This window comes from Amblyomma mixtum, chromosome 6 (genome assembly GCF_055824585.1).
Source record: "Amblyomma mixtum isolate Tamu chromosome 6, ASM5582458v1, whole genome shotgun sequence".
NCBI lineage: Eukaryota > Metazoa > Arthropoda > Arachnida > Ixodida > Ixodidae > Amblyomma > Amblyomma mixtum.
The window spans coordinates 34,093,479-34,109,222 of NC_143017.1; the positions used below are offsets into that span (position 1 = coordinate 34,093,479).

Genomic DNA, 15,744 nt, shown 5'->3' on the forward strand with positions numbered 1-15,744 from the left:
TCTATTCGTTCATTTATCCACCGTAAGTTTTATGGGAGTAAAAAAGCTTCAATAAGATCAGCATCAACAATTCATTTCTGTGTAACTGTGAAACGAACTGTGTAAAAAACCACTGCAGCTGGCACGACATACCAACCGTGCAGTATGCATAGTATTCTCACCTGCATATTTATTTTAGTGCACACCCATGGATGAACATCGTTTAAAGATGGGAAGTAGCAAGGATTCGCGAACGTAAGTAACCATACCCGTAACGAGAACACATTGCCAGGACTTCAGTAGCGTCAGCACAGGAATAGACAGAAACACTGAAAGACGAAGCACAACGCTGACACTATCAACAACTTATTGACGGGGAAAGACAACCAGTACAGGCACATCATGACATTTTCTTGTTTGTGTTCTTCCTTATATATGTACTTGTATACGGCCGTGTATATGTTGTCCCTCCCGCCAATAACGTTGCTGATAGTGTCAGCGTTGCACTTAGTCTTTCATGTGCTTGTGTATTCCCGTGCCGACGCTACTAAAGCTATGTACCAACCAGCTTAGATAAGACCAGTTTTGCACATTGCCCGCAATTCGCGACAACCGCTTCTACTTCCCTTTCCGCCAACTAGATGGCGCATGGATTCCAACATTCAAAAGTTACGTGCTGACATCATACGCAGCGTAAGGAGGAAGACTACCGAGAGCCTCTCATTGAAGCGCTATTGACCACTAGGCTTAGCGGCATAGGCTCGGCACTGTCTCCAATTCCTGGTAATGTGCTCATCTACGTACCTGTGTTCGTACGACTCGTGCAGCTGCCCTGTATGAAGCCAGTAAGCTTGTAATCCCTGAGCGCGACGCTGTGGTCAATCATCACCGCATTGCGTTGCTTGTAAGCGAAAACAATGTCCTCCGTAGTATATCCGTCTGAAATGGAATAACACATTCTCAGAGCTCAATGGCCTTCCGGGAACGATGGCAGTACATTAAAATTAAGTAGGCACTTGTCCCTGCAGTTCAGTTTGCAAAACTTACAAATCACACGGCTTTACCAAATTAGACAGCAACTATTAGAGATAGCAGTGAATAGCCATCAATAGACCTCTTATAGTTAGAGAAGAGACAGAGTGAAGATTTTTTGGCGGAGCAGACGTAATAAGAAGAGGTAGGACCATAGTTGTGCAGCCATTTGGTTTGGATGCAATGAAACTGCTTACAATGGCTGTTGAACGGCACTGGCGCCCCCTCTGCTTCCCTCATGACGTGTGACAATAAACCGCTTTCTATAAGAAGTCTCCCATGTTCTCACTGAGGCACAGTGCGCTTAGCACTTGCGTCTCCATTTTGGTCCCTCGTGCGCTCAACAAATGTCATACTTTTTACAAGTTAAAATGATTACAGAGTTTGGGGGCGTAAATTCTCTGAAATTAGTTTTCTGCGACTATACCTAATTTTAACGCTTCAAGCGCTAAATTGACAGCATTTTAGAAAGTCGCTTGACGTATTTAACGATATTCTGGACACTGTGTCTTCATTACTGCTCTCCTAAACGATCCGCTATGTTTTAGGGCTTAGCTTGCTCTCAAAGTTCCGGTTCGTCTCTACCTCGCTTCCCCGAGGTACAGAGGGAAAAACACATGCCTATAACAACCAAACTGCGTGTTCCACAGCTCCCAGAGCCGCTGCGATCCAGGCAAAAAAATAACGATGAAATTCTATGAGTTTAACTCCACATGTTTACATGTTTACAGTTATTGCGTGTTAAGCCCGAAACACGCTCAGAACGTGTTCTAGACATGCGTTTTGCCCTCCGTACACGTTGATTTGGCTTATGAAGCGTAGCAGACAGCCACTTGACGAAGGTGGACTCAATACAGATGGGCAAACAGAGGAGCGAAACGTTATAACAAAATCTAAAAAAAACGATACCGTAAACACCTTCACACCAAAGCAACCGACACGTGACTTTGAGCTGCCAGAGCAGGCGCAGCTCTCACATACTGAAGCTCAAGATACTACCCTGGACCAAATCAGTCCACGAAGCAACTAGCTGCACTTGACCTTCTGTTTTATGACGCCGCGCGTGTGCACACCGCTCATGCAAAAATATTAATCTTTCACCTGCCATAGTCGAGAGAAGAATGAATCATCGCTCCATATGGGTGCAAGCTTAAATTTCGCTAGAAAATTCTGAAACGATGCGGTAGCACTTCGAGAAAGGATGACCATCATGGCACGCGCGAAGCAGCGTTTCTTTCCCCGGGCGTTCAAATCTCTTCTCGCAATTGCTATCGGCAAGGGGCAGCATCAACGTTAGAGAACGTTCGAAAAATCCCTGCTTGTTATTCCCCAGCGGACGCGCCCGAGACGACTGGCGCTAACCAGAGCTCCCTAATAATACACTTGTTATGAGGGCGGTTACTCAAGCCCGTGGTTAGCGAATTGAACTTCGGTTACCACCAATAACGGCTCACCGTTTGAAGAACGAACTAAATCACCTGGGGAACGCGAAAGCGGAGTTGCATTGGCTATAACCTAGTTGCTTATTGTTCGTGAAAGATTATTCTGTGCGAAAAGTGCGCGATGCTAAATCGAGCCAGTGCGGGCACCTATCGCACCCTGTTTCTTTCGCACGCCTGCCATAAAGACATAATTTAGGTTCGCTGTATTCTCTAAGAAATCATGTAAGGTATTTTCGTGCAGAAACCCAAGAAGGCACTCTCACGCCAACGTGTAACTTGCGTCCACAGACGCCGCCATTTTCTCGGTCATTAACGCAAACCATGGTTAGCAAGCTCGGTTCACGATAACCGTGATTATTGTCGTAACAATGATTTGGTCTGCCATGCAGCATAGGAGAACCACGGCTGTTATCGCGGTTATATGAACTGGCGGCTGACGATCAATTACGAATGGTCATGTGAATAAAAGGAGTGCGGACCAGATGCAAGCTTAACTGTGCGCTCCTGAAAGACGGCTTGCATAGGTGCTGAGCGGCTCAGCATATATCAGATACCATCGGCCGCGACGTCCGACGAACGGCCGACTGCATTATTTCGCGAAATTTTATTGCGCATCACGAACTGCATCTTTACGCTTCGCCTGGCAGTGCATATGTGGCTTGAGGTATTGTTTCATTTTTTGCCTTTTTTTTCACTGCGGTCTCTGTACCAGTGAGACTTGGTGACGGTGCCGGCGTCGTCATAGTGAAGCCTCGCAGAATGAAAAGTCTCCACCGCATAACCCTGGCTCTCTCAAGTCACTGTCGCTCCCATTCCCCCTCCATAAGTGTCATCCCACCCACCCGTCCGCCCATTTAGCTGTACCGGCTAGATGCGTTGCCCACCAGCAGTCCACCTAAATTCACCCTAAATTCACCTAAATGTAATTCAGAGAGGCAATGGAACAGACATCCGCCCTCGAGAGGCAGCACTTACTGACCACGTGCCCGATAACCCCCCTAGCTATAGTAGCCTCCCACCATCTATCCACCGCCACACCCTAATTACAGCCTGCAGATGTGCCACCCGCTACCTCGTTACCTCACCCTCCAGGAAAATTGAACTGCTATCGCACCTTTCTCAAATCAGGCTCCGTGATTGTGTTCCCAAACGTGTGCGCTACTTAGAAAACACAACAGGACCAAATGACATAAGACACAGTCTTGAGTTCTATTTCAATTTGTCCTCTTGTCTTTTCTATGTAGCGCATACGTAGTAGTCTACGTAGATTGCGCAGACGATCGACGAACTGGCCTCTGTATTAGCACTGTTTCATCATCGTCCTGTCAATCGTTAGATCGCAGCTCTTAGGCACCCGTTCGTGGATTCCGCGTCGTCGTTATCATCGTAGGCGTAGTCGGCGTAACACGACGTCTGTGAAGGTGGCTACCACAGGAAGATCCCGTAGGGTGGCTAGCATTGTAATACGCCGCCTACCAGCGGCGGCAGGTGAAGAGCTGCGTTCAAGTTTTCCATTACTTTGTATCGCCTTTCGATTTCTTTCCCTGAAAATCCGGCAAGATGATTACTACGATTCCACACCCCGAATATACAACACAGCGGGTTTGCGACCTTTTTAGCACAAACCTCGGCAGTCCAACACATGGCTTCACATAGCAGCGCATCGTTATTCTTAACCAAGCACCGTCTCCTCTCCTGGACCTATGGTTCGTCTACACTGATAGCGCCTATAGTCCCATAAAAGTGGTCTATGCCTCACGTATCCAGGCTAGTGATGAAATAAATAAACTTACTCCTTTTCTTAAATTAAGTATCAAGACAACTAACGCCGTAAAGGCTCCGAAGAAATGAAACATAGAAGTAAAAATGCTTACAGCTTGGAATGATGATCGCGCAGCTCTGCGCGTCGAAGGGATACTTCTTCAGATTCATGAGGCAAGTGAGCTTCAGCGTCAACCTGAAAGTGAGGAAAAATGCCAAAACTGGCAGCACACTGTGCAGTTCTCTTTTCAGTTGACCGTTCTGATATTTGTTATTTGTCGGAACTGTCACAAAGGTATATGAAAAAAGATGCGCCACTGAAGTAAAGTAATGCATTAAAATTAACTCAAGTATACATAAAAGGCTGCAGCCCCTTTGTTCTCAATTTTGCTACTCCCCAGCGATTCTGTTAAAGTGCTAACGGTATAGAAAATATCATCGCCACATGAGGCCGATATTGGTGACAGTTTTTTCGAAACAAAGCGCTCCTATTGCGCAGCTCATCATTCACATTAACTATTTATGTACAAAATTATTCCCTCACCTAGGCCTCATCCAGTAGTCTCGAAATCCTTCACTGTCGCGTCAGAGGTCCCGACTCTGACCCATTAAAATTTTATAGTATTGTCACTTCAGCTAACTCTCTGCCACCTCAGACAACGTTTCGGTTTGCTTGGCGTCCACACTGACAGTTTAATGCAGGACCAATTGTCAATTTGCCTTTTGATGCGCACAAAAAAGTATAATTGATAGCTCGTTTGCTCGTGATGATTGATGTCGAAATCATTCGGCTGTGTCCAGCTGCGTTATGTGGAGACAGAAATAGCACACTTAATCAAGCGCCAGCTCTGCCACTTAAAAAAGGCGAACTGACAGCAGAGCCATTAAGTGCAGCAAAAGAAAACCGTACGCTCCACAAAAGGGCTCTTTCATGAGCAGACGCATTTTTTGCATATGACGGCCACAAAACGCGAGCACACCCACCTCGTACTGTAGAGAACGCGTCCCGTGGGAAATATTCGAACAAAGGAGTTAGGCCGGGGCACGTCGTGGAAGTATCCCTCCTTTTCGTTGGAGAAGAACGCGTCCGGCCTCCAAATCTTGTCGGGGTGGTACAGGTTGAGGTACTCGACGTCACCGGCACGGTCGTCAAACTGCAGGCGCGGATCGACCCAGCTTTGTCGGAAGTACACTTGCATCGTGTAGTCCTGCGAGGTGCCAAGACGCTCTTTCGTTGTCAGGAGCGGTAACGAGAGTCTATTATCTCGAGTTGGCGCTTTAGGCCGCGGCGTTACTTTGCAAAACGGTGAGCGGCGTATGTGTTTATTACCACAATGTACTTTCCAGTGTTCGTTCCACCTTTGAAAGAGTTCTGCTCGCTGATAATAGACTTTTCATGTTATAAGCATTGGGAGGGTCATGAAGGCGACAACTGTCTGCGGCGTTGGCGCTGACGGCGTCTATATGAAGCCTCAACCTGTTAGGTGGTGTTTAGGGGGATTTGCCTCGCTCCTGGGTCTAAAAAAACCGTATCGATGGCTGTGTTTGATTCAGCTGTGCGCCAGTGCATCGCTTAACCGCTGTGCCGCACGGCCATCGCCCTCGGGGTTTTACACGGCCGCTGTCGTTCACCAGGAAATGCACGTTGATTAACTCTCTTTTCGAGCCCCAAATTCAATGCGAGCCGAGGAAGTAGCGATAGCGCTTGCTGCCGCCCACGCCAATTCGAGAATCATCATTACGGACTCCCGAAAAGCATGTGATCAATACTTGGCAGGGGAGATCTCCCCCTTAGCTGCTTGCATTCTAAGACGGACTGCCACTGATCCAACACCGAAAAGAATCATTTGGGCTCCTGGCCATCAGGGCTTACGAGGTAATGAGGCCGCTGACGTGGCTGCCCGAGCGCTTACTCACCGGGCTCCTCATCCCAGCTCTTCTGGCTCGGAGACTAACCAGCCGCTGCTGCGATTCAGGGAAATAATAACGCACTATAGCGACAACCACCGCCTTTTCCCGGCCCCTGCAAAGGGGCTGAGTAAGACGGAGGAGCGAACTTTAAGGCGCCTGCAGACAGGTACTCTACTCTGTCCTGCAATCTTAAAACATTGCGATCCTAACACGGATGGACGACGCCCGCACTGTGGGGAGACCTGTGATATCTTCCACATGGTGTGGGCATGTACTCAAAATCCCCACCTCCCCCCTTCCCCTACCCCTTCCAGAGAGGCATGGGAGACTGCCCTCCTCAACTGCTCCTCGCTTGAGTCCCAAAGGGCTCTGGTGAAACGGGCGAGAGACGGGGCATTGTCATGCGGTGTCCCGGACTAGGGACGCCGACCATGTAGCGGGGCCACTCTGTGGCTCCCAAACTCTATTTCAGAAATTAAAAGTTTTCACCACCGCCACCACTACGCCAGTAGTGGTATGAGAACTCTCCGGTGACCCATTTTGTGCTGCCGGAATTGAAATAGAATCAGTATTGGGGCTGACAGGGGAGTGACAGACAATAGACCGATGTTTAGAATGCAATCATAATTCCAATCGGGTCAAAAGTAGAATAAATAGTCGAGTGAACGAAGAATGCTACCGCACTTCCTCCGCATCAAACCAACTGATAGCCCTAATATTTTTTCCCATGAACCTTCTCGTTTCGCTTCGGTACTCTTTATTTTCAAGAGGACCGAGTGAAAAGGTAGAGATTCCTCAAAAGTGAAACAAATGCGCGAACTGAAAAAAAAAACGCTGTACTTAACTGGAGCCACTGATAAGGCACACAACACAAGTAATGTACTGGTGAGCATGTCCGCCGCGGTGGCGTAGTGGTTATGGTGCTCGACTGTTGACCCGAAAGACGAAGGTTCGATCCCGGCCGCAGCGGTCGAATTTCGATGGAGGCGAAATTCGATGTGAGTGCACGTTGAAGAACCCCAGGTGGTGGAAATTTCTGGAGCCCTTCACTACGGCGTCCCTCATAGCCTGAGCCGCTTTTGGGACGTTAAGCACACATATGTCTAGTGATGGTGAGCTGGATGCACCACGTGATCACTCTCTCTATAAATGCGCATCCACTACAGAAGCTGCCAAGATGCACTTTTTTTACCGCTCACTCGGCCCAGATTTTACCTTCGGGACGCTGCGCAAACGTCCCTATAAAATACATTGCTCAAAAAAGAACGAAAGGGAACACATGGACGAAGAAAAATAATTACAAAGACAGGCGCTTTCAACCAACTTTCCGCTCTTCTAATTTCTCGTACAACAGGCTCTGTTCTGGCTCTTGAATTGCGCACTTCAACGAATTTAACCAGCTTTCCCGCTCTTCTAAGTCCGCATGAAAGGTTTGCAGACATCTCAAACAACTTTTATTCAAGAAATAAAAATTTCAGATTCAGTAAGGTACTGAATAAATGTAGCTATGATTTTACATTGGCTTTTCTTGAATATGGCAAACATTGCGCCGGTGTAGTGCAGACTACGCTTGTTTTCTCGGCAGAAAAAAAATTTATAGATGAAAAGGTTTGCTTCGAAAGATTAGTCTAGCCTCAAAGATCCACACGCTATAAAAACTGTGTTGACGTTGGTGCACTTTGATTTCAAAGACAACCCGTCGTCATCAGAGATATGTCGAGTATTTTTACTTTTCTGGGGTCATTTTTTTCTTGTTTTCTAGCTTATAGCCCGTTTCATCAAATAACTCCATTTACCGTGACACAAGAATGCAAGATTCTCACGATAATGGACGCCTTCAACTTCTCCTTTCAGATACCTTGTCATCAAAATACAACGAAAAGGTAAGAACAATAGCCTCGACACTAGGTGCCTTCCTTATTTCTCGAGTAAGAATGCGATTAAAAGGCAAGGGTCATCATTTTGTCATTCTGGAAGACGTGAAAATTAGGGTCCTTTCTGTATACCTCCATCACTGTGCTATTCATTCCTTGCTCATTGTATGCAACTCAGGTTGGCTCTCACTCTAGGTTAATAAATGTTTTCTAGGGGCATTCATCTGAACAGGCCTAATTGCGGTGACTACAGAAGAGTAAAAATACTTTACATAAATGCCTAAAACATTTAAGGGGACTAATTTATGCACTCTGCCAGTTTTTCCCATCGAGACGGCGAAGAGCTTGAGAGGTTTATAGATATGAAACGCTGCGCAGAAGCTAACACAACAAGAAACGGACACCGATTTCTTCTGACGAAAGCAGTACCCGCCCTCAAAGTACTGTTCACCGCTTCATTGTAAATTATGGATTCCTTGCTGCATTTTCTTAATGTTGCGATTTATGTCAACATAAAATGTGGCATGCTTTCTCATACATGTTGCGAGAAATAGAGTCCTTTCGTTGGTGCTTTATGTCTTTTCTTGTTTTTGCAAGAAAATAAAATTATTGTCACCAAGCGTTGCAGACTGACGCGAGACGGCTGCCGTTACTTTCTTGTTTGGCACATCTTCAATCCCTGCCGGCAAAAATACTAGCATCGGGAAGAAGTGAAGTAATCGCGGCACTGTTGTTCTCGCTATTGCGGTTAACTATGGACCCGAAAGCTATCTGCACTTTGTTCTTGTGTCGGAGGCTGCTCAGGCCTTTGACGCAGCAAGTAGCCCATCAAATAGGAAGTCCGGGATAGAACGCAGAGAGCGCCAGGGGCAAATTCGTAGGCATGACTTGCAGCAATCGATTGTAAAAGAAAAGGGGGAGGGGGGGGGGGGTTATTGCTCACACAGAAAAGGAAGGAGCATTCAGCTTTGCATCAGGGATGGGGAAAGGTACAGGGCGGCAAGAAAGCGGTCGCTCTCACACCCACATGCCCTCTCTGACCAGCCTGATCAGCCTGTTGGAATCTTTCTAGCTAATTTCTTCGCCTAATTTACCTATTCCGTTGGTTCACTTTCATTTTCAAATGCGTTAATCACCAGATCCAGTCTTCCAACATGCCGAGACGCAAAGAAAGAAAGGAAGTGTTTGTATTCGGCAAGTGCGAAACACTAGAACACAATCTCAAAAACTTAAAGTTACTTCAGGCATGCCTGATTACCCCAGTCCATCTTGAACGTGATGCGCGTCTTTACCACTCATAATCACGAAGAATCGCTCCAAGGATTGTCGCCTACTATTCAAAGAAGCGTGGATAGTCAGGAGACACACTAGCAACGAAGATGCATTGCTCACCATGTGCTTTTCAGAAACCTCCGGGATGGACAGTACAAACATGCTGACCTCCACGCGTACAGGACCTTTCACAAGAGAAACAGGATAAATGAATTACTAATACTCGTATTAGAAAGATGCAACTTTAGTAAAGAACAATGACACTGTTCTCATTTACCCTGTGGACCAAACGTAGCAAGGATTCATGTTTTAGCTATTTTTAACGGCTCATTCCTCGTTGGCGTTGCATAACCCTCCTCGCAGCGGCGCCCCTCTTCCTCCGCTCTAAAAGTGTGCTCGTCGTATTTTCCCGTTTTCGTTTGTTTACTGGTTGTTTCTAATGCGCTGATCTGCGCACCTCGTTTGAATTATTCGTAGTGGACACTTGGGAAGCGATTTCGTTTCCAGCCTTTGAAGAACAAGTGAATATCACCGATGTGTCACGGCCACCGAATGATGAGATTAAAGCCTAAGCGAATGCTAAGCAGTTAGGGCTCGAGCATGCGCTCATGGGAAAGAGTGCTCTCGAGAATGTGTCATCTGTTCCCAGTTGATGCAGCGAGTTTATTGCATAGAGCGCTTCATAACTACCGTTCCTATTTTGGGACAATGAATACGTCTGAATTTTGCCAGTTTACAATAAATTATCAAATTTCTATAAAATATTCCCCTTGTGGTATGCGGGCTAATTTCATTCAGGTTAAGACCAAATTATTGGTGGCCAGGCCATCCTGATGGTGTGAGGACTAATAATGATTCGCGAAGTTTGCCAGATAAGAGTTGTATTCGGCATTCGAGGGAAAAGGCAAGAATTCAGCAAATGCAGCGTGAATGAAACAAACTAGATGCAGCATCACTATTCTCTCTGTAGACTTTTTGAGAGCTGGATTCATTCCTTCTAAGACAGTGGCAAGCCGTAGGTCAACTCCACACAAATTTATTACCCTCTAATGCAAAGTAAGGAGTCCAAACATTATAAGAGAACCCAAGTCGCCGCTACGAATAATTCAAACAAGGTGCACAGATCAGTGCAATAGAAACATCCAGTAAACAAAGGAAAGCGGGAAAACACGACGAACACACTCTTAGAGCGGAGGAGGAGGGCGGCGCTGCGAGGAGGGTTACGCAACGCCAACGAGGAATGAGCCTTTTTAGCGCCGTATTAAACCGCGTGAACTCAGTCTTCGTGACTGTTCTACAACTCGTTCCAGAAGCTCAGACAAAACAATTGGATGGCTGTAAGAGGAAACGTACGCCATGGAAGTAGCATCTGCTGTAATCATGGCTGCAATCTTTTCTGGTTATATGTATCTCTAGCATTCGAACTGCTCATTACTCTTTTTTTTTTTTGATACCGCACCTTGTGTGCTGTACGTGTTCATGCATTGCACTGGTGTGCTTTCAACTTTTCTTGCTCTATATTACGTGCTTTAACCACTGTTTATTTGATACAACAATTTTCAATACTGTATATTGCAATTTTTTGTTATTTTTCGCTACCGAACTATTTTTCTGTTTTAATGTGGTCTTTTTTGAGTAAAATCTTCAGTTCGTTCTCGACCAATGTGAATCCCTCGGATATTTAAGGAACAATAAATGGCTTGCCTTGGGCTATGGGGTTTAACGTCCCAGAGCGACTCAGGCTACGAGGGACGCCGCAGTGAAGGGCTCCGGATAATTTCGACCATCAGGGGTTCATTCACCTGCACTGACATCGCACAGCACACGGGCCTCTATCATTTCGCCTCCCTGGAAATGTCATCACGGCGGCTGGGGCCGAACCCACGTATTTCGGGTCCGCAGCCCATCGCCATGACGACTGATAAACAGCGGTGGAGGAACAATCAATGAAATAAATGAAATGAAATTGTGTTCAGCATAAAAAAAAGCATTTTTGCTTTTAATGATGGAAGCAGCGCTAAAACACAAACACACAAGCGCTGTAGAGATCAAGAGAGCGCAGAATCTTGGTGAGCATATGTTTGAAGGAAATTGATTCCTATCTCTAGGAACGCGACTAGTGTCGGCTTTTGTAGGGATGCGCTGTCCTGTTTCCCCTGCGAGGGCGGGCCAGACCATGTATGAATACGTGTTTGTTTCTCTATCTCCTTTTATCACTAATAGCTAGTGGTGCCTTATGCACGAATGCTTCATCGTTCTTGCAGGTGAACATACAGCGAACGCGTATGCTTGAAAAGCATATTTATTCCTTAGAAAAGAATGCAACGGTGCTTACGAAAATCATCGGCCAGATGTAAGGAAGCAGCCTTCTCTAAGAAGGGGCTGCCCTTTTAGTCGGGGGTTAATGGGTCAGCTTGTTCCCCCCATCTTATTAGTTCAACATGACAAAGACAGTTATGCACAGTGTTTTTATTGTATACATGTACAATAGCCGCCACATTCTTCCAATACTTCGCACCCCACTCTTCTTCCTCCTGCTTTCTGTTCATCGTGATCATTCCGACCAGATTTTTACTCGGCACTAAAAGTAAATCAGTATAACGGATTCAACTTGGCTACACGCGCTTCAATACTTCTGAGCATTGTGTGGTGGCTGCTTTAAATGTTAGACTTTAAACCCTCTCTTATGCCTCCTCTCGAGCACATTACACCTGCGAAAGTGCCTTCCTAAAGCGCAGAATTCAACCAGTGCCTTTAAGTCATCATTTTACTGCCGAAATCCCGCATGAAAAGCACCCGCCGCGGTGGCTCAGTGGAAAGGCGCTCGTCTACCGAGCCGGAGTACCCGGGTTCGAACCCGACCGCGGCGGCCGCGTTTCGATGGAGGCGAAACGCAAGAGGCGCCCGTGTGCTGTGCTATGTCAGGGCACGTTAGAGATCCCCAGGTGGTCGAAATTATTCCGGAGACCTACACTACGGCACCTCTTTCTCCTTTCACTCCTACCTTCCTCCCTTCCCTTAAGGCGCGGTTCAGATGTCCGCCTAGATACGTGACACAGATACTGCGCCATTTCCTTTCTTCAAAAACCAATTTACCAAAGCATATTCTGCCGAAGAGCATTACATGCTTGCCACGTTTTCAGGACACGCTACGGTCAGTGGCGGCGATATAGTATATGCTAAATATTAGGGGAATTAATTAGCGCATTTTGATTTTATTACTCGCTACCGCCTTTCGACATTCGCACTGGCCTGACAAGTGTGCCTGGAGACAACACGCTGCCGCCTGGAATCGCGCCCAATAGACGAACACCCTCGGACATTGACCCCAGCCATCGGCTAAAGGATGATGATGCTGGGTTTTCATGGCGCAAGGGCATCCAAGGCCAAAGAGCGCCAAACACAAGGTTTTTTGGTTGGCTAAGGCTAAAATATGTGCGCATGTTAAAATCAACACTGGGTGTATAGGGCCTAAGACATCGCCTAAAGGAACGCCATCAAGGCGCTTCTCACAGAGGCTTCGCCCTGCACACACGTCTGAACGACAACATGGCTGTGGTCCACGCTGCGATCTGCACTAAGTTTTCATTGTTCTTCTCTTTCTCACACGAAGCCGCTGCCGTGGCTCCGTGGATATATGGTTCTCGGCTGCTGACACCAAAGATGCGGGTTTGATCACGGCCGCGGCGGTCGCATTTCAATGGAGACGAAATGCTAGAGGCCCGTGTAGTGTACGATGTCAGTTCAAGTTAAAGAAGTTAAAAAAGAAAGATGGCCGATACTTTCTGAGCCCTTCACGACGGCGCCACTCACACAGCCTGAGTCGCTTTGGGACGTTAAACCCCCGTAAACCATCTTTCTCTTACGCTCCTTTCAACCCCTCCTCTTGATGTGTCGTAGGGCAACTGAACAGGTTTTTCTGGTTAAACTTCCCGCCTTTCCTTTCCTTACGTTACGTGCTGTTTCTAAATTCTTACCTTTTTTTCACAAATCATTAAAACCGGTTCTCTTTTTGCCGCTCAGTTATTCACGAGTAAAATTTGACGCACGTTGTTTGTCGCTTTCATTTTTTTCTGTTCAATATTTTTAATCGTCGTAAGCTCCAGGAATTGCTTCAATGTAGTGTAGCACTTTGGGACCTCTAAACTCGGCAAGCTGGGACCAACCAAGGCCCATGAAACCTCTCTTTAAGGGACGAACTTTCAACAGAGCATATTAGTTCAATGCATTCTGACTGGATCAGTCAGACGCACGGCAATCTTCGTCACGTAACTTACCGGTGCCATTAACGGCTGGAGGCCGCATGCTGCTGTCGTAGGCATTCTTCTCGAAAATGGTGTTTAGGATGCCGATATGACGCTCACGACTGTACATGCTGAAATCGAAGCAAAGGCGCGCATTGTTATTAACAAGCAACTCCAACACATCGATGCGCTCTTTCACGCCTGAAGCTCAGGATAATCGTTAATCAATTCTCAGCATGACCACAAAGGTAAGTGTTCGAAACGGCGCGAAAGACGGGTCACGAAAGACGGACAACACAAGTGCTGGTTACCAAATGGCAGCCGAGCTGAGCACGTGCCTTCACTGTCTGCTTCGTATGTTCCGTTTTGTCGTTTCTATTTCTTTGTTTTCAAGACCTTCGGAGGCTATATCTTCGCGTATTCGGGAAAAAATCGCCATCTGATAGTCAGCGCTAGTGTTGTCGGTCTGCCTCTCCCCGCCTTTCGCGCTATTCCTAAAGATGAACTCCCGCCAATTATGTATGTACAGTGTATGTACAGTGCATAGGTCCATAAGTACGCAAAAAGGTAAACATTGAATAGGTAGACATTACGTGCTTTAACCTTTGTAGCTGTGAAGTTCCGAATGTCAACACTAAAATCTGGTTTAGCCACGCGTATCCTCTAACATTGCCGTACACTCCCATCAGCGCCGGCTATCCTCATCTCGAGAATTTGTGATTTAACAAATGTTGAATTCGCACGAAAACTTCTATGTGCGCTGGAGGCCGTAATACCCACAAAATATGCCGTGGTTCCGGTAAGTGATATCGTCCTAATGAACGTGTCAGAATTTTATGAGTACCTATTTTATGAAAACAAATTTTCTGAATGATATCTTCTCCATGAAAAGGTACCGAAGCCGGAGTCGTGTAAGAGGATTAAAGCGAGTTGCAAACTGAAATGTACAAACAATAAGTTGACAATAACGAGCCGGACTACCCTGGTTCGAACCCAACCGCGGCGGCCGCGTTTCTGTGCAGGCAAAACGCAAAAGGCGCCTGTGTGCTGTGCGATGTCAGTGCACGTTGAAGATCCCCAGGTGGTCGAAATTATTCCGGAGACCTACACTACGGCACCTCTTTCTCTCTCTCTTCTTTCACTCCCACCTTCCTCCCTTCCGTTACGACACGGTTCCGGTGTCCGCCAAGATATGCGAGACAATGACTGCGCCATTTAATTCCAAGGTTCAGAAATATATTTTGTCATCAATACTGCCTTTATGATAAAATTAATTTTTGTGTCATGAACTCTTGCAGAATCTAACTAAAGCCTGACTAATATTTTTTTTTAACATACCGCAAAAAAGACACGGACTGCATAGAACTGGACGGGACAACAGCTAACTGGGAAAAACGGCAAGTACTAGAAAAAAAGATTTCAATGAAGTGAGATTGCTGTACTAATAAAGCGTTTCGCTGCAGAAAACAAACGAGCAAATATTTTAAACTAGATTTTGAAAATGAAATGAGCAGTTGGAAAATTTTTATGTTTTCAGATTAAGCGGAAACGCATTCCAGAATAACTGCTTGAGAAGTAGATAGTGTGTCTGTCGAAAGCGACGCCCTAGGTACAAGGTTAGTCCGATGCGCACAAAAATAGTGATTGCGGCGTGAGAAAACCAAACGATGTTCAGCAGCTTAAGCAAGACGTGAATAAATTTTCTGTACAAGTAAACTGATACGCCATCCCGGTGACGAAATGATCAGGAAGAGTCGTTACAAGTCTACCGACAACGGACAAGCATAACTCTGGCCCATGCGGCGTAAAGCGCGCCTACTGCAAGAGAAGCTCGGTGGTTCGACAGCTTTCTAAGAAGAGCGTACGCGGTGAACTGAGGTGGTCGCTTGCGGACGCTTTACCACTACGGCTCTATCATTAAGGAGAGTAATTCTACACAAATCGCCTGGAAATACCATGCTTCGTTCAGCAACGAGCGAAATTCACTAGGCGGAGTGCACCTTCAGGGCTCCCGCCGTCTTTTTTGCGAGCGCCTACGGCACTAACAATGAAGTTTTTATTGGCCGCGTAAAAAGGGTGTGTGTGTGTGTGTGTGGAAAAGCGGGGGGGGGGGGTGCTATTGTCATGTGCCTTATTATCACTTCCTACGCCCGGATGTGTAGTATAAGCGACATCAGGAATTCTCGCTTTGGAGCCCACTTCAGATATCACTATTTTTGAACACACGCT

At 46.4% G+C, this 15,744-nt stretch overlaps 1 protein-coding gene across 6 annotated transcripts in view; it reads right to left on the reverse strand.

Moving 5' to 3' along the window:
- LOC149338760 (glutamate-gated chloride channel-like) overlaps window positions 1-15,744 on the reverse strand; it is a 495,321-nt gene that overhangs the window by 4,210 nt on the left and 475,367 nt on the right. For 4 of the 6 annotated variants that reach the window (XM_089547767.1, XM_089547766.1, XM_089547771.1 and 1 more), the window contains 5 exons: window positions 13,549-13,646; window positions 9,392-9,456; window positions 5,199-5,422; window positions 4,328-4,410; window positions 784-918 (listed from right to left, as the gene is read on the reverse strand). In XM_089547767.1, coding sequence (XP_089403893.1) covers window positions 784-918; window positions 4,328-4,410; window positions 5,199-5,422; window positions 9,392-9,456; window positions 13,549-13,646 — 605 coding nt within the window. Of the gene's footprint in view, window positions 1-783; window positions 919-4,327; window positions 4,411-5,198; window positions 5,423-9,391; window positions 9,457-13,548; window positions 13,648-15,744 lie in introns of those variants that run through there. The other 2 variants (XM_089547768.1, XM_089547772.1) reach the window with 2 other exon arrangements.